At 43.7% G+C, this 26,667-nt stretch overlaps 1 protein-coding gene across 5 annotated transcripts in view; it reads left to right on the plus strand.

Moving 5' to 3' along the window:
* TANC2 (tetratricopeptide repeat, ankyrin repeat and coiled-coil containing 2) overlaps window positions 1-26,667 on the plus strand; it is a 315,530-nt gene that overhangs the window by 14,707 nt on the left and 274,156 nt on the right. For 4 of the 5 annotated variants that reach the window (XM_060202528.1, XM_060202527.1, XM_060202529.1 and 1 more), the window contains one exon: window positions 16,197-16,289. The exons of the other annotated variant lie outside the window; for it this stretch is intronic. In XM_060202528.1, the coding sequence (XP_060058511.1) occupies window positions 16,223-16,289 (67 nt within the window). In that variant the 5' untranslated portion in view covers window positions 16,197-16,222. The remainder of the gene's footprint in view (window positions 1-16,196; window positions 16,290-26,667) is intronic. 5 annotated transcript variants of the gene reach the window in all.

Genomic DNA, 26,667 nt, shown 5'->3' on the forward strand with positions numbered 1-26,667 from the left:
GGCCATTAAGCCATAAACTATCAAATAAGAGGAGAAAACATTGGCAGAACACTTTATGATCTGTGCTTCAGAAATGTCTTCAAAGACTCAATTCCAATGGGCCTACCCTATAATCCTGCAATTCCCCTCCTGGGGATATATTCTAAGGAACCCAACACACCCATCCAAAAATATCTCTGTGCACCTATGTTCTTGGCAGCACAATTTGTAATAGCCAAACCTGGAGGCAACCTGGGTGTCCAACAACAGGTGAGTGGCTGAGCAAGTTGTGGTCTATGTACAATGGAATACTATGCAGCTATTAAAATGGTGACATCACTGTTTTCAGCCCATCTTGGATGGAGCTTGAAGAAATCATGTTGAGTGAAATAAGTCAGAAACAGAAGGATGAATATGGGATGATCTCACTCTCAGGCAGAAGTTGGAAAACAAGATCAGAAGGGAAAACACAAGTAGAACCTGAACTGGAGTTGGTGTATTGCACCAAAGTAAAAGACTGTGGTGTGTGTGTGTGTGGGGGGGAGTACACAGAGCTCACTGAACTCTGCAGCAGCAGTAGCAGCAACAACAGAACCCACTAAAAATGGGGTGAGGACATGGACAGTCTTCACCAAAGACACCTAGAGGGCCAGTAGACATGAGAAAATAAGTGCTGAAGCCTCTGATGATCAGAGAAAGACAAGAGTGAGGCGCCTTTCACGCCGAGAGACTGAGAGGCACTGTGCAAGGACAGAAGCAGCAGCTGTGACGCGCTGCAGCAGGGGAGCGGCCTCTGCACTGCTGGTGGAGCGCGCATGGTCCAGCCCTCTGCAAGCCAGACGGGTGGGCCTGAGCATACAGTCGGCTTCTGTCTCTGTTCACTTAGCTTGACAAGTCCTGCAGTGCTTTCTTGGCTAGGTCGTGTTCAGTCTTTGATGGTACTCGTTGCTGAGTATCCCACTGGGTAGCTACGCCCCATTTTGCTTATTGGCAAACCGCGGCCATTTGGGTTTATTTCCTGCTGTTGTCTTTTTATGAACATGCCGCTCTGCACATTTGTGTACACTTGTGGTGTGGGTATATGTTTTCATGTCTCTTGGGCCGGTTCATAGGAGTGGAGCTACTGGGCTTGCACTAGCACAGATTTGAGGGGCCACCATGGGTCACTTCATTAGTGTGAACTGTCATGTCCACACAGCAGAGACTTGTCCATCATCTAGGAAATGTCCAGTATTAGACACTGTCTCCAAAGCCCAGCCAAATATTTTATTACAAAGGAGTCCTCATCCTGCTCCTGCTCCTCCCTCCTAGCCCATTTTAAAACAAAAAAAAATTTTTAAATTATCTTTATTTACTGTTGGATAGAGACAGCCAGAAATAGGGAAGGGGTGATAGAGAGGGAGAGATACACCTGCAGCACTGCCTCACCACTTAGGAAGCTTCCCCTGCAGGTGGGCACCGGGGGTTTGAACCTGGGTTGAGCATTATAATGTGTGCTCAGCCAGGGGCCCACCACTGGGCCCCCGTTTTGGTTTTTTTGTCAGCAGTTACAACTTTCAGTTCTTTGAGCTTCCTTCAGTGATCTTTTCCATCTTATCCTAAATTATTTATTACCAAAGCCATATGTTAGATCTTGGCTAGTGAGAGTCTGTCCGTAATTTCAGTTCATGCACCCACTCTGACCGCCATTTGCTGTCTTTCTGTCTTTCTTTTTTTAGTACCCCGACTCTGTGATCACGTAGACCCACTAGGATCCTCTAGCCTATTGATTCTATCATTTTACTGCCTCCCTTACTTGATGCCCTCTTTCCCTTCCTTACTCAGCTTACAGTAATTAAAACCAAAACTCTACCTTGCACCTTTGTTGCCTTGTCCTCCCAACTCCTAAGTAATTAAGGAATTAATTCCTTGTAGTTGTTGTGCCAAAGTCACATTCCTTGTTCAATATTCTGTCCGCTGCTTCACGCCTGCACTCTGAGCCTGAACGTGGCTCGTGAGAAGCACACAGCCTTATTTGCTAGGTCCTTTGAGCTCATGACCACTGACCCCAGCTGGGCCACTTCGCCAACAGCTGGAGGAGTGGAGGCTATTTGTTTGATACGCCAGCTTTCAACTCATGCTTCTAAGACTCTGCTCGCTTTTCAACAAAGTGAGGTTTTATTTTCCAAGAGCTTCCTTAGGACTCCGCCCACCATGTGTGCATGTGTGCATGTGCATGAACACACACACACACACACACACACACACTCTCTCTCACTAACACACACACACATACACACACACAGACACACACTCACACACATACACACACACACATACACTCACAGACACATACACACACACTCACTAACACACACACTCACACACACATACACACATACACACACTCACACATACACACACTCACACACACTCACATGCACTCACACACAGACACACACACATACGCACACATACACACACAGACACAGACACACACACATACACACACTCACACACTCACACACACACATGCACTCACACACACAGACACACACACTCACACATACACACAGACACACACATACACACACAGTCACACACACACACATACACACACTCACACACACATACACACACTCACACACATATACACACTCACACACATACACACATACACACACTCACACACACATACACACACTCACATACACACTCACACACATATACACACATACACACGTACACATACACACACTCACACACACACTCACACACACACACACTCACACACATACACACACGCATACACACACACACACACACACACACACCCCTCTGCCAGCATTTCACCCACATGTTCCGACAGGTGACCACAGAACTGTGCATACTTCTAAAAATTTTTTAAAACATATTTATTTATTTTCCCTTTTGTTGCCCTTGTTGTAGTTATTATTCTTAATTTTTAAAGATTTTTAATATTTATTTATTTATTTATTTATTTTCCCTTTTGTTGCCTTTGTTGTTTTAATGTTGTTATAGTTATTGGTGTGGTCATTGTTAGATAGGACAGAGAGAAATGGAGAGAGGAGGGGAAGACGGGGAGAGAAAGACAGACACCTGCAGACCTGCTTCACCGCCTGTGAAGCGACTCCCCTGCAGGTGGGGAGCCGGGAGCTCGAGCCGGGATCCTTAACACCGGTCCTTGTGCTTTGCGCATGCTGCACTACCACCCGACTCCCAGAACTGTGCATACTTCTATCTAAAGGTAGTTATTTCATTTTTTGCAGTAGGTCATATTCAACAGTTTTTTTTCCTCTTTCCATTTTTTCTTCTCTGATTCATTCTTGTTAGCATTTGAATGTTATTTTTCCAGTGTTTTTAAACAAAGTTTCTTTGATCTCACTTCCCCTTTCAGCTACTGCTTAATGTCTCTGTTCCATCTTGTGGAGTAAGCATTTAGGAGTCATCTGCAAAGCTGTCTGGTTTTTCTCTTCCAGTTCCTTTTCCGCCTCTTAATTTCAAAAAGAAAGCATACAAAAAAGTTGGGAGAATGGTACAAAAAAGGTTTCCATTATACAGATTAAACTTAACACATATGCTCCTGAGTTGTGATCATATACTAAGCATTTTGTATAAAAGAACAGTAGACACTGTGGTGAGTAATACTGAGCTCCAGAGAAGTGCATACTATTACTTCTGCCCAGTAACTAGGGTAGGTGACCTACCTGATGAGTCTGATTTATCTTAACTTTTCTCGCAAAAGTTCTTCGTCTGCACTGTTCCAGCCTTTAGGTTCATGATTAGTCAACAATTTGTTTGGTTTTGTATGTTAACTCTCTTTTCAGCCACCAGGTTCCAGATGCTGGCATGAGCCAACCAGACTTCCCTGGGCAGATGATCCCACCAATGTGTCCTGGAGCTCCGCTTCCCTAGAGCCCCGCCCCACTAGGGAAAGAGACAGGCTGGGAGTGTGGACCCACCTGTCAACACCCATGTTCAGTGGGGGAAGCAATTACAGAAGCCAGACCTCCCACCTTCTGCATCCCATAATGACCCTGGGTCCATACTCCCAGAGGGATAAAGAACAGGAAAGCTGTCAGAGGAGGGGATGAGATGCAGAGTTCTGATGGTGGGAATTGTGTGGAGTTGTACCCCTCTTATCCTATGGTTTTGTCAATGTTTCCTTTTTATAAATTAAAAAAAATTAAAATAAAAAATTAAATAAATTAAAAAATATATAATAACAATTGCCGTGACTTATAACCCCAAAATAGGAAAACCAGGAGTTTTGAGAAAAATAAGTAAAGAAACTTTAGGTATGTAATTAGAAATACTGAATTTGGGCAAAAGTAATAAGATGGTTTTCACTGAATATGACTTGGCTTTGATATACCACTTAAGCACTGTACTGAGCTTTTTCAGAAGACAAAACTAGCATTAATTCTAGTTCTTCGGTGTGCTTGAAAACTGAGCATAGTGATAGGAACATATACGACATACTGTATCTTCTCAGGATAGAGGAAAAAGTTAGGATTTTGTGTAAACTTTCTGTTAAACTTTGTCCCAGGGAAGATAAGGAAAATTATTTTACATATGCAAAAGTCTGCTAAACGGCTGACCTAAAAGGCATGCTAGGGCCCAAGAAGTGTGAGGTCCACACAGGCGATGAGCCCATGGAGCAGTGAACATGCTTGCTCACTGCGTAGTAGGTCCAGACCATGCTAAGCACTGTACTGAATGTAGTGCCCTTGACTCTCGCAGCAGATGAATGGAAAAGTACTTCCACATCGCTGTCTGTTTACAGGCGAGGAAGTGGCGGCCCGACAGGCTAGGGAGTTTGCTCTTTCTCTTAAGCTACTTAGGTGATGGTGGGGAGCGAGTCCCCAGGACCCCGTGGCTACCATTATACGCATGGGGTAGCTTGCTTATGTGCTCCGTAGGAAGGACTCACACGTGACGGTGATAATCGTTCAAGACAGAGCTCAAGGAACTTGGTTCCTGACTAAACTGCCTGCTGACTCTGTTTTGGTGAAAATTCTGGGCTAAGTAAACTGCTTGTGTCCTGTCTTCTAAGCCATCACCTGTCTTATCAAGCCTTGCCTTTCTTCTGCTTCCTCTGCCTGCCCGTTTCAGGCTGGCTATCTTTAGTGGCACACTTTGTCTAACGTTATATTTAAGTGTTCAGAGCAGAGGCTAGGAGTGTGGTGGAAGACTTGTAGTGATTGTCCTTAGCATTTGTGAAATCTAGAATATGGTTCATATTTGAGGGGTTACTGGATTGGACTCATCAAATTAGGGGACTACTTGCCTTGAGAGGCAGATATCCTGGTAAGAGTTAATCTCTCACTGCAACTAGTCATCGCCATAGTCATCCCCTGCATTAACAGTTTTGATCAACAGAAGTTAAAGTGTTCTGTGGGTAACTTAGTTTGATTTCCTTGGTGACAGCATTACTGTTTCAGCTGATTGCGTGCACAGTTAGGAGTTCATTGCCAGCCATTATTTGGTTTCAGTGTCTTAAACTACCCAGTCACTGCCTTCTAAGAATGTTTGTTAGAAAATAGTGAATTTATTTGCTATCCTTAGCACCTTAAGCATTAGAATTGAACATTTCGTTTCCTTTTTGGGGGGTGGTAGTGGGGGTGGGATGGGGTGGATGTAAGCATTTGCATAGTCATTTATGACTGATTATTTTGAAAATGTGAATTTATTCTAGTGTGATATCTCGGGACAGCTTGAGCATACTTGGAGTTTGGTGTGTTTGTGTGATTTCGTCTTTGAGAAGCAGTAGGTGTGCAGTTTACCTTGTGTGTTAGGAGCTAGCTACCCATCCTGCCTCAGGTTAGCGCTTTCTGTGTGGCATCTTGCTAGCCTCTTTCTGTTATCACACCTCACAAGTCAGAAAGGTTCTCACCCTTTATTGTAGGATTTATTACCCAGCATTTTATATGTGAAAAATCGATTTTTCAGTTCCGACCTTCACAAAGCACATTACTGGGGGGCTGTGGAGTCCTGGTGGCTGATGGTGGCAGAGGACCTGAGCTGGGGGAGAGAAGGTTTCGCAAACACCTGTCAGGGAGCTGAGGGCCTGTGCCTAGCTGTCAGCAGCTGGACTACACTGATTCCCTAAAAAAGAAAAAATATTTGTACAAAAATTTAATTCCATAGGGAAAAATGCATTACTGATACTGTTTAGCATAAACCCTCTGTTTTGTAATTGTCTGATTTTGCATAGAATTTTAGTTTGGGTTTTCCTGTTCCTGAGGTGCACTTGCAGAATTGTTGTGTAGTTTAGATCTTAATGTGTTCTTCATATGAGGTCCATAGTGCACCTCAACTTTATTTTAGTGTATCGGTGAAGGGAGGGTCCGCCTGGCCCTCACTCCGTTCTGTTCTTAAATGTCTACTTACTTAGCTTGCATTGCTGACCCCACTTCTTCCTTTTCTCCTGCCTAATTCTGACATTTCTCCTCTGTGCTGGATTTAATTTCTTCTTCTTCTTTTTTTTTTCCTCCAGGGTTATTGCTGGGCTCGGTGCCTGCACCATGAATCCACTGCTCCTGGAGGCCATTTTTTTCCCCCTTTTGTTGCCCTTGTTGTTGTAGCCTCGTTGTGGTCATTATTATTATTGCCATTGTTGATGTTGTTCGTTGTTGGATAGGACAGAGAGAAATGGAGAGAGGAGGGGAAGACAGAGTGGGGGAGAGAAAGATAGACACCTGCAGACCTACTTCACCGCTTGTGAAGCGACTCCCCTGCAGGTGGGGAGCCGGGGGCTCAAACCGGGGTCCTTACGCCGGTCCTTGCGCTTTGCGCCACATGTGCTTAACCCACTGCGCCACCGCCCGACACCTGGATTTAATTTCTTAAGACTCTATACCCATCTCAAAAAATTATTGTTTTACGTATTAATACTTTATATAACAATTCAAGCTTTACTTTTGGCTCTACTGGGAATTAAATTAATGTTTGTGTAGATTTTTTTTCTTTATTGGGGATTAATGGTTTACAGTCGACAGTAAAATGCAGTAGTTGGTACATGCATAACATTTCTTGGTTTTCCACATAACAATTCAACCCCCTCCAGGTCCTCCTCTGCCATCATGTTCCTGGACCTGAACCTCCCCCCACCCCAGAGTCTTACTTTGGTGCAGTGTACCAGTTCCAGTCCAGGTTCTGCTTTGTGTTTTCATATATTTCAGCTCCTTTTTTTTTTTATTATTAGTGATTTAATATTGATTGACAAGATTGTGAGATAGGTACAATTCCATACAATTCCCTCCACTAGAGTGCCATATCCCGTCCCTTCCATTGGAAGCTTCCCTACTCTTTATCCCTCTGGGAGTATGGACCAGAGGTGGAAAGTCTGGCTTCTATAATTGCTTCTCTGTTGGACATGGGTGTTGACAGGTGGGTCCATACCCCCAGCCTGTTTCTACCTTTCCCTAGTGGGACAGGATTCTGGGGAGGTGGGGTTCCAGGACACATTGGTGAAGTTGTCTGCTGAAGAAAGTCAGTTTGGCATTAATATTTTTCAAATTTGTCTGTGAGTGACATCATCCCATATTTCTCCTCCTCTTTCTGTGGCTTAATTCCTGCTCTTAGTTATGTTATGCAGTGCTTGACACTAAGAATGACTTTGGGGGCTGGGTAGACTGCATAGTGGTTATTCGAAGGCTTTCATGTCTGAGGCTCCTGCGTACCGCGTACCGGGGCCCAGCCTCCAGCACTACCAAAGGCCGGAAATGAGCATGATGAGTGAGTGCTCTTGTAAACAAAACAAAGAACCACAAAGTTGAAGGTAGAAAACAGTCTGTCACTAACAGCACAGTAGTATCATTATTGTGATCTGGGATTATTTTTGCCATTTATCTGAAGGTGGGTGAATAAACATCTGTAGTTTTTAGCGCAGCTGTGCACTTTGCACTCCGTGTCTTTTTTAACCGTGGCCTGTGCATGGGTGATTCATCGCTTCCAGGCAGCTTTGTTATTTATAGAAGAGAGGGGGAGACCCCACAGCACTGGTGCTTTCTACGCGGCGTTCCCAAGCGGTGCCAGAGTTGACTGTGGGTGTGCACACGACCAGGCACCTGCCCTTCCTGCTACTTAGCTCATCAACCCTTTCTGAGTGCTTTTGCCACTGATTTTTACACCACATGAAGCCATTTGTAGGAATTCTGTTCTTTTTAAATACATATTTTTTGATTATTCTTTTTTAAAAATTATTTTTTATTAGATAGAGACAGAAATTGAGAGGGGAGGGGAGGGAGAGAGACAGAGAGACACCTACAGCCCTGCTTCACCACTTGTGAAGCTTCCCCGTAGGCCCCGTCCGTGTGCACTGCCATGTGTGCGTGCGCTTTACCTGGTGCGCCTCCGCCCGCCCGCCCGCCCGCCACCCACTAGAAGCTCACGCACACGCGCGTGCACGCACACCTGTGATTGCTGGTTTCAGACTGCTGTCGCTGCGTTTTGCGCTCGCTCAGCGTGGTGCGGTGCTTGTAGTCAATGGGAGGAAATAAACTCCTCCTTCTGCATGCTCCTTCCGCTCTCCCTTCCTCTGCAGCCTCGGGCACTACGGTCTTTTTGTAGAACCATCATGCTGTCTCTCCAGCCTCCCATTGCGTTTGCTGTCTCTCTTGTACCTTCTACTTCCCTGAATTAATGAAGTTTGGGTTTACTGTTTCTTTGCTTCATTACCAGACAGAATTCTTTTTAAGCAGGAACTATGTTAACCCAACTCAAGGTCTTACACTTAGATTGCTATAATAAAAACACACAGAGGACCAGAAGGCATTTTATTTTGAGAATTTATAGGTCAATATTACAAAAAATATCAGAAGCAACTTAGCCATCTGTACTTCACACATTTTAGGAATAGAGAAGCATTTCTAAACCTCAAAGATACAATTTGTGAAGAATTTTTGTTAATAAATGTTACTAAAATAAAATGTTTGCTGTGTGCACATGTATTTTTGGTTATTTCTTGATGTTATTTATACACATTCTTGGTGCCTGGACTTAGTCTTCTAAGAGAGCAGTTTAATTTTGACTTCCTGGGCACACTGGCCATTTGATGAGATGGTGTGAAGAGACCAAGGAAGCCAGACGAAGCAGGAGGTGCTAGTGGGAGTTCTGTAAAGCCTCCTCTTACACTCACTTCACCTTTCTCTGAACTGGTGACACGACAGTTCTGTGATGCAATGTTAGAATATTTTTTTAGTATTTTAGCAAAGATTTGTTCATTTATTGTTATGAGATAATGGGGAGGGTGTTTAGGAGGGATGGGTCACTGCTCAGTTCTGGCATGTGGGAGTGCTGGGAATTGAACCGGGGCTTCTGGGGCCTCAGCGATGTGAGTGTTATACTCTAACATTGAGGGCTCTCCTTGGTTCATAGTAAATGCTCCTTTCTGATTTTCTAATTCGAGTCCACACACCCCAGATACTGTGTGACTTTGTGAGGCCACAGAGGACACCTCTAACTCAGAGCAGGTCTGAGTTTGGGTTGGAGTCCCTGGCCCAGAGGACTGGACGGACACATTGCCATTTAATGCTGAACTAAGATGTTCCCATCTCTCTTTGCCACCCTTCTGCAGTAGTGGTCTGATTCTCATATCTTTGCCATGGACACGATGCAGGCATAATCTACAATTGGAGGAGTCCGTGGAAGGGTGTTCACGGCTCTCGTGTGTGGTAGTGAGCGTGCTCCTTGAGAAGTGACCAAGGCCCTGTGTATTCCCTCCCTTTCTCTGTGATCGATGTGACCTCCCTCCTCTCCACCACTCTCGGGCTGATGGCATGTATGGTGAAGCTCTCTCCCCCAGTTGGAACAGTACTGAGTAACCTTGCTGTGAATGTCAGCCGGCAGATGGGCATGGTTGTCTGCCTTCCTTTCCCTCAGTTGTCAGCTCTTGGGCCTCATTCTGTTGTGCTATACAGGCTGGCAGGTATTCTGCTTTGCTGGACAGCACTTCTGAGCCAGGATTCGGCTGCTAAAGTCCGCCTGCTGGAGCGCCGGCACACCACACCCTGTGAATTAGCTGATTGGCTAGTTTCTGTCCTTTCCGGGGTAGACACACTATCGTCTTTGAGTCTTTGCTGTCAGAATGGCCCACTGTTTCTTTCTGCAATTCGTTGCTTTAACATGCTACATGTGTGCCCAGTTTGTTGCTTATTCCACTCTCCTGTGGGCCAGTGGCTTGAAGCTCTGTATACATACACAGAACACTGAGAGCGTCATTTCTGGGCTCCTGTAGCTGCTCTGAGGCACTGAGCAGCTGAGGCTTCTGTGAACCTCTGCGTAGACAGTGTAGGTTTCCCCACTTGTTATTTGTGATTAATAGTAGGTTCCGAGATTGTAAGAGTACGGGGTCTAGCTCCACACCACACCCACCACCAAGTTCTGTGGCCCATCCCCCACCTCCCAGAAGGAACCATCAGAGTTCTCACAAGGCTTAGACACAGTTTGCTTGCTTCTGGGTCTTTATTTTCTTTTCCAAGGTTCATCAAGTGTATTCTCTAGATTCCACATATGAGTAAAACCGTCTGGTGGTAGTCTGGTTTTTAAGGATATCTTTCTGCAGCTCACATTTTTGTGTAGTGATTTGCATCAGAGCTTAAACTCAAACGTGTCAGTAGTGTATGGACTTCCTTGACAGCTGATACGTGAATAGGCTTCTGCTGTAGACTTACTCTGTGTGGGTTATCTTGTTACAGCATGCCCCAGGTCACTCAGGGTGGGTATAGAAAGGGTCTTATAGGGCCCTGGCCTGTGATGGCCGGTATCCGCCAGTGCTCTGAATAGCTGCGTATAGCCCCTCCCCACCTCTCACGAGACGAGCCTAGGCTTTAGTTTACCCTCTCTCTCAAGTTAGGGCAGCGTGGTGGCACACTGTAGATAATGTTCCCTTTTTAAAAAAAGTTTTGCTAATGATTTGATATTGATTTACAAAGTTACACGATAACGGGTCTGATTCCACACCTCCCCCACCTCCAGAGTTTGTCTTCATCGCCTCCATTGGAAACTGAAGTAGTTCTCCCAAGGCCACTGATAAGGGCTGACTATTACTTCTGTCAATATATGTTACATATATTTGCCCATTCTTTCTCTAGTCCAGCTTTCTCTTCCTTTCTAACTTGCACCCACTACTTCTGAGTGTGTGTCCCCCATTTCCCCCTCTTCTCTCTTGGGTACCTATTGGGGATGTCGGGTTTTGTTACGTGGGTATGGTTGTTGACTATCAGCACTTAATTCAACCTCCACTTCTTTCCTTCTTCCTAGAATTTGCTATGAGTGTTGAGGCTGGAAGTTCAACCCTCTAATCCCACAGTTGGTTCACCTGACAACCAACCCCCCCTTTCTTGGGTTAGTTAGGGACTTAGCAAAAGTGAGCTTGTGGTCACAAAAGGCACCTTTATTGCTGCCTTTATTTATCTAGGAAATTCCAAAGGAACTTAGGAGCTATGTGCTGACTAGGCTCAAGTGGTCTGGGCACACTTCTGAAGCGGTGATTTCTACTTTCTTGGCCCTGAATTCTTTCAGAAACTCTAGGCTTTCCACGGGCATCTCATCAAAGCAGAGCCCTGGCCCATTCACATTGTGTGTGCAGCATGTGTGGGTGAGGCAGGGCCAGTAGACCTTCTGAGAGATGGGTGTGGCCCATCATTTGTGAACTGCACCTTCTGACTGAAAGCATCGCTTACTGAGCCACCAGCCTCAGGAAAGGTAGGGGGAGTTCGATGCTGTTGGAGTCTTAATAGTTCAGTTTGGAATGTGCTGAATTAGACAGCTGGGTCACAGAAAGCAGATACCCAGGCCACCTAGACAAGGGAGCCTCAGAGTCCTCTTCACACCTTCCAGGAGGGGAGGCTTAAGGAGCCGTCTTCACTGCCTGCACAGCAAGCTGTCTTTCTGGTTCCGCTGCTTCTGTATCTTTCACTAAAACAATGCCTTTTTTTTCCTTGCCAAGATAGGGTAGGGGTCCTTCTAGTCCAGACACAGAAATATACTAGATAAATACTAGATGACCCTTATGAATACATTGTAGATATAAAAGCAGTCTGTACCTAGCTGGTATTAGCCGCCTCTTAGAGTGAAACTGGCCCCTATTGTACCGATAATCTCCATGTCCTGGCGAATTTATTTGGTTAAGGGTCCTGCTGTGATGCTGGATGTGTTGATAATTGTCCTGGGAGGGTTAGGGAGAGATGTCCTATCAGCCATTCTGTTGATGTAACGACTATTCTGCACCCCCCTTTTTTTCCTGAGTACTTTTTATGTATTACAGACAAAAAATAGAGAGATAAAGTGACAGGTTAGTCTTTCCTTCACAGAACTGGTCGGCTGGCAGTGGAGAAATTATTACTGAGATTTAACAAAATGCGATTTATGGATATAATCTGGGGATTCTGAGATTTTGTTTGTGATCTAGCCCATGATGATCTTTCAGTAATTTCCTTCTGCATTTTCCCCAAACAAACAACAACAACAACACAACTTTATTGATTTAACAATGGTTTCCAATCTGTTGCTTCCTCCTTTATGGGCCTATGATAAAAGTAAAAGGAAAGAACTATACTAGATGACCCTTATGGGGAAGCAGTTTGAGACAGCAACTAAAAGCAGATACGGCACCTTGCCACTTCTGAGTAATGCGCTAATGGCCACGCTACTTAGACTCTGTGTGTCCTGCGTGGGACTAGAAAGTAAACTGTATAAAAGCACAGGACAGCTGGCTTATGTTTTTAATCCTGCTACACAGCCTGGAAGGTGGCGCCGTGGAGAAAGCACTGAAGCACCAAGCATGCAGTCCTGAGCTTGGGCTCACCCAGCACCACATATGCCAGTCCTACTCTGATTCTCTCTCTCTCTCTCTCTCTCTCATAAATAAAGACTCATTCTAAAGTTCCACTATATATTGTTTTTATGGCAAAAAATCCTCTAACTGTTGGCCATTATATTTTAGTGCACTTCGAAGCCTTATTGTCTGCTGTGGTGTGGAGGCATGGAGGGCTTTCTTTCCCCCTTGGGGAGGAGGGTTCCTCTCAGTGCCTGAGCTGCCCCTTTGCTGTGAGAACTGCTTTGCGATTCTGGTCTGTTCGTATACAGGTATATCCGTGTGTTGATGTAGTGATGATTTTGCTATCAGTGTGGGTGAAGGAAAGCTGAGAGCCTCTTCTCAAAAATCGTTTTGGCTCCTACTATATAGGTTTTTAATTTTCATGCAGTCACATTTATTTATTCTTGCTTTTGTGTCCCTGGGCATTGGAGTTGAGTAATTGAAGACATTTTTGGAGCCTATATTATGGGGCGTTTTCTCTATGTTTTCCTTAATATATTTTGTGGTTTCAGTACTAACATCCAACTGTTGAATTCGTTTTGAGTTATCTTCTGTGCCTCATGTGGATAGTGACCCACCCACCCACCCACCCACCTACCTATCTACCTGCCTACCTTTTTCTTTCTTTCTTTCTTTCTTCTCACTCCCTCCCTCCCTTTCTCTCTCTCTTTCTTTCTTATTGGATAGATAAAGAAAAATTGAGGAGGAAATAAGTAGAGAAAGAGAGAGAAAGAGAGAGAGAGAGTCAGAGAAAGAGACCTGCAGCCCTGCTTTACCTCTTGTGAAGCTTTCTCCCTGCTGGTGGGGACCAGGGCCTTGAATCCTGTTCCTTGTACATTATAACATGTGTTTGTTCAACTGAGTGTGCTACTGCCTGACTCTGTGGAATCTTTAAAAAAAATTAATTTATTTGAGGGACTGAGTCGGGCACACACAGTTGAGCGCACCTCTTACCATACCAAAGAGCTGGGTCTGAGCCCTCACTCCTCACCTGTGGGGAGAAGCTTCACCAGTGGTGGAGCAGTGCTACAGGTTTCTCTCTTACCTACCTTTTTCTATCCCCCCTTTCTATTTTTTTCTTGTTACTATCCAGTTTTTCCAACACCACTATTGTGAAGACATTTTCTACTTTTCACTGTAGGCTTTTGATTCCCTGTTATAAATTAGCTTGACCACATGTGTGGAGATTTAGTTCAGGGTTTCCAGTTCTATCCCATTTGATGTTTCTACTCTTTCCAATACTACACTGTTTTAGTTGTCATAGCCTTGTGGTATAATTCTTATTCTTTTCTTGTGGTTGTTTTGGCAGTTAAAGGTTTTTTGGTGTCAAGCGTACTTCATTATCATTGCTCTGTGTCCATAATTGAACGTTCTTTTGGCACTGTACTGAGTATGTACGCATATCTGTGGGTAGAATGGCAATTCTAGCAATGTCATTTCTTCAGTGTGTGAACATGGCCTGTCTTCCCTATTTCCTTGTGTCTTCTGCGTCATTTCTTCAGTGTGTGAACATGGCCTGTCTTCCCTATTTCCTTGTGTCTTCTGTGTCATTTCTTCAGTGTGTGAACATGGCCTGTCTTCCCTATTTCCTTGTGTCTTCTGCGTCATTTCTTCAGTGTGTGAACATGGCCTGTCTTCCCTATTTCCTTGTGTCTTCTGCGTCATTTCTTCAGTGTGTGAACATGGCCTGTCTTCCCTATTTCCTTGTGTCTTCTGTGTCATTTCTTCAGTGTGTGAACATGGCCTGTCTTCCCTATTTCCTTGTGTCTTCTGCGTCATTTCTTCAGTGTGTGAACATGGCCTGTCTTCCCTATTTCCTTGTGTCTTCTGTGTCATTTCTTCAGTGTGTGAACATGGCCTGTCTTCCCTATTTCCTTGTGTCTTCTGCGTCATTTCTTCAGTGTGTGAACATGGCCTGTCTTCCCTATTTCCTTGTGTCTTCTGTGTCATTTCTTCAGTGTGTGAACATGGCCTGTCTTCCCTATTTCCTTGTGTCTTCTGTGTCATTTCTTCAGTGTGTGAAGATGGCCTGTCTTTCCTATATCTCCCTTAAGGCCAGGAAATTACTGGCTGTTATCACGTCAAATATTGTTTACTTTTGCTCTCCCTTTGGGATTTCAGTATATTAAAACATTTCAGTGGCTTGTGTATGCCTCTCACACATTCTTATCTATTTATTTGTATCTTACCTCTTTGTTTTGATTGTATATTTTCTTTTGGTTACTGCTCTTATTCATACTGCTTTGTTCAGCTTACTAGAGGCACCCTGGACTGAGACCACTCAGGAAATTTTGCAATGAAGAGCAGATATGTAAAAGCAATAATTGTAACCTGGTAGACTCAGAGAAGGTTTTGCTGTTTGGTTTTGCTTCGGGCATGCTATGTGATGTCGTCATGATCGTGACAACCCAACAGAGAGAAAAATCAAGCCGTGCTGTAGAGACAAGGGTGACGGTCTGCAGCCGACAGTCCTTGAGGACAGGGACAGGCAGGGCAATTCAGAGCACAGTCTGGAGCAACTTTCCTTTGGTCCGAGAGCAACATGAAAACGCTAAGCGTTGAACATATACATGTATGTGTGTGTGTGTGTGTGTGTGTGTGTGTGTGTGTTTCTTGTGAGATGGAAAGTACTCAAGTACTCTGAGTTCTTAGACTCTTTAACTTTGTGTCACCCAGGAGATGCACAGTGGCTGAAATGTTGGCCCTAAAGCGTCAAGTCCCAAGTTCATTCCCTGGCAGTGCCAGACTGGCTTGTGCTCCCACCCCCAGCCTCCTCCTCCCTCTTCTCCCACCTCCCCCCACATCACCAGGTTTACTGCTGAGGCTCTCGGCCTACACGAAAACTCCCCCACTCTGGTAGCCATCTTTTCCCCTTTCTTTCCCCGTCTCTCTCTCTCTCTCTTGACAGGCTAGAGCGATACTGAGAGGAGAAGGGGAGGGAGGGAGGGAGGGAGGGAGGGAGACAGACAGACAGAGGGACACCTGTAGTACTCCATCACTGGGGGAGGCTTCTTCCTGGAGCTGGGGACCCAGGTCCTTACGTATGGCAGTGTGTGCACTCAGCCAGCGTGCCAGTGCCCAGCCTTCTCACTTTTTCTCTCTCATAAATGAAAAATTAATAAATCTTAAAGACTCTTAGGACTTTGCTGTGCTTATTACTTTTATGGGGAAACATGCTATAGATTATATAATGTATAGATTGTATTAGTAGCTACCTTATTTGTGTGTATCTTTAGTGACAGCTCTGTGAAAACTAAAAGCTTTATAGTAAATTTTTTAAGAGCTGTTTCCTTGTCAGGTAGTCAAAGTTTCTGTATTACTAATCTAAGCATAGTTTCTCATGGTGCAATTTACATTCTGTTTCCTAACACATTTTCCACATCTTCTTTTACAGTTTTGTTATACTAGAATAGCACAACCATGTTTCGGAATAGCCTCAAGATGCTTCTTACTGGAGGGAAATCAAATCGTAAAAACAGGTCAAGTGGTAAGTGACTGTCCTACGTTTATTCTGAGTGAGATTTTAGAAATACAGGTTATTTTATGGGTTTAAATTAATGCCATGTTACTTAGGTATTTATGAGATGTTTCATTTCATTTAGAATAAAGTTTACTTCCTATAGATTGCCATACTCTTTATTTTTAATTAATTAATTTTTTATTATTGCCAAGGTTATCGCTGGGGCTCAGTGCCTGTACGACAGATCCACCTCTCCCAGTGGCCTTTCCCCCATTCTTCTATTTTTCCTTTGTAATTTGACAGGACAAAGGGGAAGATGTGGGGGGAGACCTGCAGCCTGCTTCACTGCTCTTGGGAATGGTAGGCTTGAACTGAGATTCCAGCCCAGTGCTTCTCTCCCTGGCCCTTCCATACAGACAAAGGAAAGGCTCATGAAGGGAATGTATTTACTTTTAATAAAAAGTAGTGCTTCTGTATTCAAGACCTAAATTTGCTGCATTAAGTAATGTGAAATTCTTTCAGGCTAAGTACTCTGAGGAATTAGAGTGGAGAAGTAGAAACTGTTCTTAAAGGTTTACACAGAAATGAAGACATAAGTTGAATGTGGTCATTAAAATAAAACGTAAAAGGTGGTTTAAAGAGCAAGGGGATAATTTGGCTTTTAAGACAGAGAATTCAAAACTTTATTATGCTTTTGGGTGGGAAATATATTAGAGAAATATACCAAATGTTTGCTTTTTCTTCATGAGTTGTAGGTCTAATCTCTTCATATTCATCCCAGTTTCCCTACTCTATTTTACAAGTTTCCTTTGGCATTGTAGTCATTATCATTCACTTCAAAGTGTTTGTCCCTATTTTTTTAAGTTTATTTTTGATAGGACAGAGTGAAATCGAGAGCAGGGGGATAGAGAAAGAGACAGAGAGACATCTACAGCACTGCCTCGCTGCTTGTGAAGCTTTCTGCTTGCAGGTGGAGATCCGGGACTTGAACACCAGTCCTTGTGCACGGTAACATGTGCACTTAACCAGGTGTGCCACTGCCTGGCCCCCTTTTTTTCCCCCTACTTTAAATTCTTCCTTCCTTCCTTTCTTTCTTTCTCTCTCTCTCTCTGTTTCTTTGTTTCTTTCTTTCCTTCTCTCTCTTACCCCCATTGTGATATTTTCTTGACCTATGAATATTTAAAGTATACTTGCTAATTTCCAAAGATAGCTTCCTTGTTATCTTACTATCAATTTATTATCAGTTTGTTATCAACTATTATTCTCTGTCATCATAAAACTTACTCTGCAGCTCTTTATTATTTGATATTTACCAAGGTTTGCCACAGCATTCAGCATATGGTCACCTTGGTGTTAGGAGCTTACCTGAAGTTCACGGGGATTCTGCAGTTATTTGCTTAAGTGGAGTGTAAGCCAGTTTCGCTAGTGCTGTTGCTTATTTATTTTTACCTTCTCTACATGGAGAGACAATATTGACTCTCTCCTGCTGATGGTGGAAGTGCTTGCTTCTAGTCTGTGACAGCTGTGGTTTCCTTTTATTATTGTTATTATCATTATTTATTGGATTGGCAGCCAGAAGTTGAAAGGGAAGGGGAAGATAGAGAGGGAGAGAGACAGAGAAACACCTGCAGCCCTGCTTCCCCACTTGTGAACCTTTCCCCCTACAGGTGGGGACCAGGGGCTTGAACCTAGGTCTTTGCACACTGTAGTGTGTGCGCTCAACCAGGTGCGCCACCACCTGGCCCCACAGCTGTGGCTTACTATTTGGAAGCTATCTTGTATACATTGATACTTAGAATTCCTGATGAATTGGCTGTTTGGTGGTAATGAAATATCACTCTTTATTTCAAGTAATGTCTTTTGTCTGAAAATTTATTTTGTCTAATAGTAGTTAAGTTTTCCAGCCTTCTTTTGATTAGTGTCGCCAACATATGATTTGTTCCATTCTCCTTTTATTTTTGTTCCATTCTTCATTAAGCATTCTATGTCTTATAGTTCGCATCATTCATCCACAAATAGCTTCATGTAGTTGGTTTTTAAGAAAATTTTATTCAGACAAGTTTTTTGTTTCTCTAAAGCTTTATCTGCATTAATGTAGCTGATGCTATATTTGGGTTTAAATGTAACATATTATTGTGTGCTTTCTACTTCCCCTGCCTGCTCAGTGCTTTTTTTTTTTTTTTTTTTTACTTGCTTTGTTGAGATAATTTTTCTTGCTCTGCATCTCCCATATAGATAGGGAAATGATAGACTCTGAAGAGGCTTTCAGCACTTTAAAAATGAAAGCCATCAATTAAAGTTTGATATTGGTTGATATTTTTTCCTCCTCTTCAACAGACATTCAATTCTTTTATTTCTACTTGTACTTTTAAATTCCTCAAGGCATTACTGTGGTGGTAGAGAAAGGCACCAGCCACAGCTCTAGGCCCTTATTATCTGTGAGGGAATCCAGGGGTTCCCTGTCTAGGACCCTGGGTGATGGGGTGGCCTGTTTGCGGCCAAAGAGCTGTTAAATGAGCCAGTCTCTTGCCTTATCCAGCTTTTGTAGCCCCTTCTTTATCTGACAAGCTTAGACTTTCTCCCGGCTGTTAAAGAATTGAGTGCCCTTTGTTGTATCCAAGCCAGCATTAGGTTTATGGGATCTGGCCTTGAGCTAGGAAGGAAATAGACCTAGGGTTTCAGTGGGGTCTCAGTTAGCTTCAGGTTTTTCCACATTACTTGATGACTGTAACAAAGTTTGTCAAAGGGACAGTCATTATCCTTTACTTGATCTATAGTTTTTGCCAGTAAAACTCTTGGCCAGTTGTATAGAGTTTCTTCTGAAGTTTATCAAGGGGTAACAAGAAATGTTTTTTTTAAGCTGATAAAGTTTTGCCCACAGAGGCAAGAAATGACCCCCTCAGGCCTTCCCTTAGCAGCACACTGGTTCTTGTTACTTGCTTACATGTTTCTCCATGTTTGTGCCAGTTTCTTTTTTAAAAATGCCTGTATGATATATGTTTCTGTTCGCCCCACACCCTTGATACTATAGTCATTTAGTTAAAAAGAAAAGGGGGAATTGTTGTATGCTTTACATTGGTTTGTTCTAGCTCTCCCCCGCCAAGAGAATTGGATCAGTCCTGTTAGTTTCGCGGGCCTGCTTGGCCCCGCCCCGAAGGAACCCCGACAGCATTATTGTTACCCCTTGATAAACTTCAGAAGAAACTCTATACAACTGGCCAAGAGTTTTACTGTACGCCCCCCCAGAGGCAAGAAATGTCAGTAGAGATTTAAAAAGATGGAAGAATATATCTTCCTTCCTTCCTTCCTCGAGTAGTCAGAATGATTGAGTGAATGAAGTAAGGGGTAGAAGAGGAGTGTGTCTAGGTTTAAGTGATCAATATATGATTAGAGAATTTATGATGCCTTCTTTAGGCCATGCCACTAGGATGCCAGGCTTATTAAGTCTAAGTCTAATCTCCGACAGCTATGAAGCGCTTTTACTTTGAGGTATATACTTGTGCCTTGCTTGTGGATGCACGTACAGCTGTACCCAGTCCTGTGGGCCCTAGCCTGTAGCTAGTATCTGTCTGTGTGTTAGAAAATGCACAATCTGAAATGGAACTGGGTCGTCCCGTGTGTTAGGAATGGCCTCACCAGATTAGAGGAGTTGGGAGGTTGACATCCCAGGCTTGGCGGCCCTGGAGACGATCCACAGTAACAAGCCAGCAGCAGCTAGCACAGGATGGCGGCACCGAGGCTGCAGCACTTCTGCAGGTGGCTCCACGGTCACTGGTGAGGTTTGTGAAGATCACTAGTTGTAGATGTTTGTTGTTTGGGGGAGAGTCGGGACTGTCCGCTCTTCGCCGTGGCTGTGCCTCCAGAAGCCCTCTCCCTTTTATCTCTAGCTTCTTATTGGGGCCTTAGTGATTTACAGTGGCGTCACCTGCACCTGGGTATACTTTCTCTTCTCTTCTCCCTGTGACAGGTGTCTGCGGAACTTTCTCACCCCGACTTACGTTCTTTTTCAGCATCATGTGTCAAGACCCGAAGCCCTCTTCACCTCCCCTCCCCTTTCTTCTCCAGAGTCGTGCTTGCTTTTTTCCCTTTTCACCTTAGAAACTCTCTACGTGTGGATGCCATGGCTTCTCTTTATGGTTTCCAGTGCTCTGCCATTATTCTCAGCATTGCGCTTGACCTCCTTGCATGTGAGTGTACATTTCTGTGTTGTCTGTGTTGCAAGTCTGTCTGATGACTGTTGTTAAAATTCGGAGGCTCCAGCTGGCTGGGCTGGCTTCACAGGCGGGTAACAGAGACGACCAGAGACAGACGGCTGGGCAGGGAAGCTGTATTTCTTTATTCAGGAACAACGATTCATAAACTAAGACAAACTAATCACCAAACAGAACTCTGCTGCCTCTTTCCCCCCCGCAGCGGCGCAAGCACTCTCTCTAACTCTGCAACCCTGGAACTCTGTCGGGGTTCCTTCGGGGCGGGGCCAAGCAGGCCCGCGAAACTAACAGGACTGATCCAATTCTCTTGGCGGGGGAGAGCTAGAACAAACCAATGTAAAGCATACAACAGATGACTCTAGGTATGGAGAACAGTCTAGACAGTTGAATGACACATTGAAGTACCAGAGCTAGTTGATAAAAGAACTCAACGCATACATCACTGGTGGCTTAACTTTTTAGATCTGTCAGATCACGTGACGGTGAGTGGTGGTTTAAATCCCTGAAATTCCTCTCAAATTATCAGCAGAAACCTTAGTAGCTTTAGCAGGGAATAGTTGATAGTGGGCCTTTCACTATTTGTGAAAAACTTATGACAAATGACTTTCTGTAATAATAGTACTAGGAGTTTCTTCAGACTGATTTAATGAGATAGACACAAAGAACTTGGCATGCCTTTACCTGTGTTATGTGAGATGACTGAGTGAGACTGGGTCACTCACTGCCTCTGTCCAAAGAAGGGTATTCGCCAGCCCGGGCGTCTGTAACGTCCTTTGGACACGCTCCTCTGTGTGCCGCAGTTCCATCCTGACCGAGTCACTACTGAATGAGAGCATCTCTTCCCTTCTCTTTTCCTAGAATGGCACCTTCTCATAATTACTTGCCAGACATTGTCTAGCTACTTGTTTCCCTTTGGGTTTGTGCCCTCTGTTACACATCACTGCTTTTTATTAATCAGGGTTTTAAAATTTGCTTTGAGAGAATATTTGGCAAAAAGAGTCTAGCAAACAAGAGCGCGTGCGTTCGTAGTGACTAGTCGTGGCCGGCACGCTAGCAGCCGCCATGGGTGGTGCGCCCTTCTCGTGCTTTGCTGCCCCGTGACCGAGGCTCGAGCCTGATTGCTGAAGGAAGCTCTGGTGCTGTGGTCTCTTTCATTTTCTCTCTCTGCTTCTCTATAAACAGAACAAGAGGCACAATGATCAGGCGTAGACCAAAGTGAAAGTCTCTGCAGTCTGCAGTGGTAAGAAATGTATGGAGAAGTGGAGGCAGCAGGCCCTCCCCCGTGCCTTGCCTTTTTCATTGAAGGCAGCCTGCGACTTTCCTCACTCTGCTCACTTATTTAAGTATAAAGAAGAATGAGAAGACTCTGGCGAGGGAGACCAACCCTCTTGAGAGCTGAAATATTACTGCTTTATTAGAAATCAGATTACTAAATCCCTACTTGTCAGGTTCAGCTGTAGTATTAAAGCTAATCCCTCTCATTTTCTTGGTATTTAATTACATCAGTAATAATTTGGGGGAGACTTATTCGGTACTTATTCTCAGTGGTCTTTCATGTAAAATGTTTATAATTTAGAGTATCTACGCACTAGTTGTAAAAATAGGAATTTGTACTCCTAATGGAAAGAAATGTATTTGTACAGAAGCAACAGGCTTTTAAAAACATGCTCTATAGCAAGAATAAGTTTTACATTAGAAGAGAAATATGGGGCAAGTGAGATGACATAATGGCCATGCAAGCAGGTTCTTGCGTGCGAGACTCTGAGGTCTCATGTCCAATCTTCTATGCCGTTATAAGCAAGAGGTTAGCAACGCTCAGTTAAGAAAGAGACAAGACCTGCATGAGGATCCCGGTTCGAGCCCCCGGCTCCCCACCTGCAGGGGGGTCACTTCACAGGCAGTGCAGCAGGTCTTCAGGTGTCTGTCTTTCTCTCCTCCTCTCTGCCTTCCCCTCCTCTCCGTTTCTGTCCTATCCAGTAAAATGGAAGGCAAAAAGGAGCAGTGGGTTTGTAGTGCTGGTACTGAGACCCAGTGATAACCTGGAGGCAGATAAGGGAAAGGGAAGGAAAGGGAGGGGGAGGGGAGGGGGAAGAGGGGATTGGAAGGGGAGGGAAGGGAAGGAGAAGGGAGGAGAGGGGAGGGGAGGAGAAAGGGAAGGAAAGGAAAGGGAAGGGAAGGGAAAAGGAAAAGACAAGACAGCAGAGCAGTGTAGGGGTCTTGGAGCTCACCCCTGGGAAAGAGCTGCGTTGCCACACACACGACACTGGGGACAGTGGTGTTTTTCCCCCAACCTCCCCATCTCCCATTTCATTTGAAAAAGATGCCTTTGGAGCAGTGAAGCCCCAGTGATGCCCCCCCTCCCCCCGTAATAATGTAAGAAAAAGTGCAGGGCCGAGGAGCTCATTGGCAGAGTACATGGCTGGAGTCACATAAAGTGGCAGGGGATTGAACCCAGGACCTCATACATGTGAGTCCTGCACTCTACCCATTGAGCCACCTTTCTGGCTGCAGTAGCGTTTTAATTACTGCAGTTTTCTTTATTCATGAGCAGTTGGGTAGACCCTTCTTTGGGTAGACACTTCATTATTTTGGCTCATAGCATATTTTAAAAATTAATAGACTTTCTTACAGACATAATATTTTGTTTTTTATTTAAATATATTTTTTAAATTATTTATTTGTTTATTTATTCGTTTTGTTGCCCTTGTTGTTTTGTTGTTGTAGTTATTATTGATGTCATTGTTGTTGGATAGGACAGAGAGAAATGGAGAGAGGAGGGGAAGACAGAGGGGGAGAGAAAGACAGACACCTGCAGACCTGCTTCACCGCCTGTGAAGCGACTCCCCTGCAGGTGGGGAGCCGAGGGCTCGAACCGGGATCCTTCCGCTGGTCCTTGTGCTTAGCGCCACCTGCGCTTAACCCGCTGCGCTACTGCCCGACTCCCCAGACATAATATTTTGCTTGCTTTGTTGTTAGGAATCAATTTAGTGTTTAGTCTGAAAAGCATTTATGAAAAAGAAAGATTTCCTGTTGTAAGTCACCTTGTAAACAGTCTGTCTAGACTTCTTGTGTGGGCACCTAGACAATTATTCACAGAAGCAGATCTTCTATCTAGTAAATTTCCTCAGAGCTTTTCCCTTAAGGGCACACAATATCAGTTTCAATTTCATATCCTAATTCCGGTTTGTGATACGAGAATTCACGTTGAACTAGATACTCTTACACTTTGTGAAAACTGTGACTTCTTCAGGTGATGGCTTAGAAGATAGCTGTGTTTCTGTGTTTGCTAAAAGCTAAACAATATTTTTAATCGCATTTAAAGCCATGCAGGTGTTAGTAGACTTGATACGTGCTTCTTTGGCACAAACGTAGCCTTTCAGCATTGCTGTGTCACTATTCCGGTAAACTGTCTTTCACGTATGAGGAAACACCATCCTTTTCAGTTATTCAAGGATTCATGAAGCATAATACCTGAAGTATACTATAGCTTTTGGTAGGTGAAAAAGAAAAAAAAAATACTTGAAACTATGTCCTGGACAAATGAAAGCCGAATGTGAAGTGGGTAGGAGATGCAGCAAGAAAGTTGAACAAAGTGAAAGAAACACAGCTAAACAGAAACAATTGTTGACAGTGTTGTGCAAGCAGAGACTGCTCTGGGCAGGGAAGCGTGCCCCTGTGTCAGAAAAGCAATGCATGTTTTTGGCTTAGAAAGAAACACGGCACTGTGCTCTTCAGAAATATTTTACAAACCAGTGGCGTCCTTAAAACCTCATCAAATCAGGAAAAGGGTAGTTTAGATGTAATGATATTCACTAAACTCAAAGCTAAGTAGAGAAATTTTATAAGCCCATTTCATGGTGTCCACTTTTTTCATACTTGCCTGGGAATTTCTAGTATTAAGTATAGATAAGATAATATGATGTGCGTGTAAGTACTGAAAAAAGAAAAGGTAGGATTTTTAGTTTTAGGTGAGGTAAAACCCCCAGTCCAATAAATATCTGCTAGGAATAATAATATCAATTAAAAAATTGGTAGGCACTTTATCTCTAACCAGTGTTTACTGATTAGAAATGTACATGAGAAAAATTATATATCATAATGAAAGCAGAATCAAACTCTCAGGAATAGATTTGATAAAAAGTCTTACCAAGTGATTGAATAAGATTGAAAAAAAGAGATTTATTAACTTATATTCATGAGAGAGAGAGAGACAGACAGACAGACGGCTCTGCTCAACTGAATAGGCTGTTGTTGGGTGGTGGACCTCTGGGCCTCAGGCCTGCAGATGAGGTACATTACCGCACCCTGGCCTTTGTTTCTGGACTCTCACATAAACTTACTGCATTTCCACTCAACAAGAAGACAGTGGGTTCATCTTCACCTGAGTAAAACAACTTGAAAATCCTATGAAAGAATATCCAGAAAAGAAATGGTGTGCTACTATTTTGATTCTAGTTCTTCTGATACATACGTTTTGGTGTCTGAGTCTTACTTCCATTTTAATGATGCTGTTCACCTTTTCTGTATATGTCCTCTGTGGTGAAATATCTCTGCATGTCTTCTCACTCTCATAATTAGATTGTTTGTTTCTGTTTCTCTCTGTGTGTTGTCCTTTGAGAGTTCTTTTTAAAAAATATTTATTCCCTTTTGTTGCCCTTGCTTTTTTTTTATTGTTGTAGTTATTATTATTGTTATCATCATTGTTAGATAGGACAGAGAGAAATGGAGAGAGATGGGGGAATACAGAGAGGGGGAGAGAAAGACAGACACCTGCAGACCTGCTTCACTGCTTGTGAAGCGACTCCCCTGCAGGTGGGGAGCTGGGGGCTCAAACCGGGGTCCTTACACGGTCCTTAGGCTTTGCGCCACCTGCACTTAACCTGCTGCCCTACCGCCTGACTCCCTTTGAGAGTTCTTTAACCTAGCCTTGGTCAGATATGTACTTTGCAAATATTCACCACAGTCTATTGATTGTCTTCTTATCTTCTTAAGGCAGGGAATTTTGTCGAAAGAAACTTCTTTTTTAATACTGACGAAGCCCACCATATTACGATTTACCTCTATAGATCATGACTCAGTTTCTGTCAGCAGATATGTGCTCATTAAACATGAAGTAGTAGGTAAACATACTGGTTGCCTGATGTTTAAGTTCAGTCTCTCTAGCTGCCCATGAGCAAAACTCTGTTCACTTGTGAAAATTAGGTTACGTTGTCAGAAACATTTGTTTTTTTCTTTTCGTTGGAATTAATGTCTTCATTACACTTTGAATAGTGATTGTTCATAGTGAACTGTAAAGAAAAGTGTGTAATAGTTTTTAATATGGATACATTTAACTGTAAAAATATCATATATGAATTTTATTTAACTAGTAAACCGTGAATTTACAACATAAGCTCCTCAAGACTTTTTATATCTTTCTATAACTTTAACACATTTGATTAGAAAACTATGTTTCTAATATAGGAGGAAAGGGTTTTGGGACAGGGGTATATAGCATAATGGTCATGCAAGAGACTCTCATGAATCCTCTGCACCACTATAAGCCAGAGCTGAGTAGTGCTCTGGTATTTAAAAAGGGGGGGAGGCTTTTCTTTCTTTTTTTTTTTAAAATTTTTTATTTATAAAAAGGAAACATTGACTAAACCATAGGATAAGAGGGGTACAGCTCCACACAGTTCCCACCACCAGAACTCCGTATCCCATCCCCTCCCCTGACAGCTTTCCTATTCTCAATCCCTCTGGGAGCATGGACCCAGGGTCATTGTGGGATGCAGAAGGTGGGAGGTCTGGCTTCTGTAATTGCTTCCCCGCTGAACATGGATGTTAACAGGTCGATCCACACTCCCAGCCTGTCTCTCTCTTTCCCTAGAGGGGCGGGGTTCTGGGGAAGCGGGTTGTCTCTCCAGAGAAGTCTGGTTGGCATCCTGCTGGCATCTGGAACCTGGTGGTTGAAAAGAGAGTTAACATACAAAGCCAAACAAACTGTTGACCAAGGGGGAGGTTATGTCTAATTATGGAGGTGCACCATACTTCCTACTGACACCCAAAGCTCTCATGTTACTGACTGCTGCGAGCCTTTGGTCTCTGTGCCTGGCATTCCGCCCCATTCGAAGTTTCCTAGTGAGGTGTTTAGTCCTGATGATCATTCGTCCTTGTCAGCTAAGATGAGCAGTCACTGCAGCTCGAGAAATGAG

The sequence above is a fragment of the Erinaceus europaeus genome, chromosome 12 (assembly GCF_950295315.1).
Source record: "Erinaceus europaeus chromosome 12, mEriEur2.1, whole genome shotgun sequence".
Lineage (NCBI taxonomy): Eukaryota > Metazoa > Chordata > Mammalia > Eulipotyphla > Erinaceidae > Erinaceus > Erinaceus europaeus.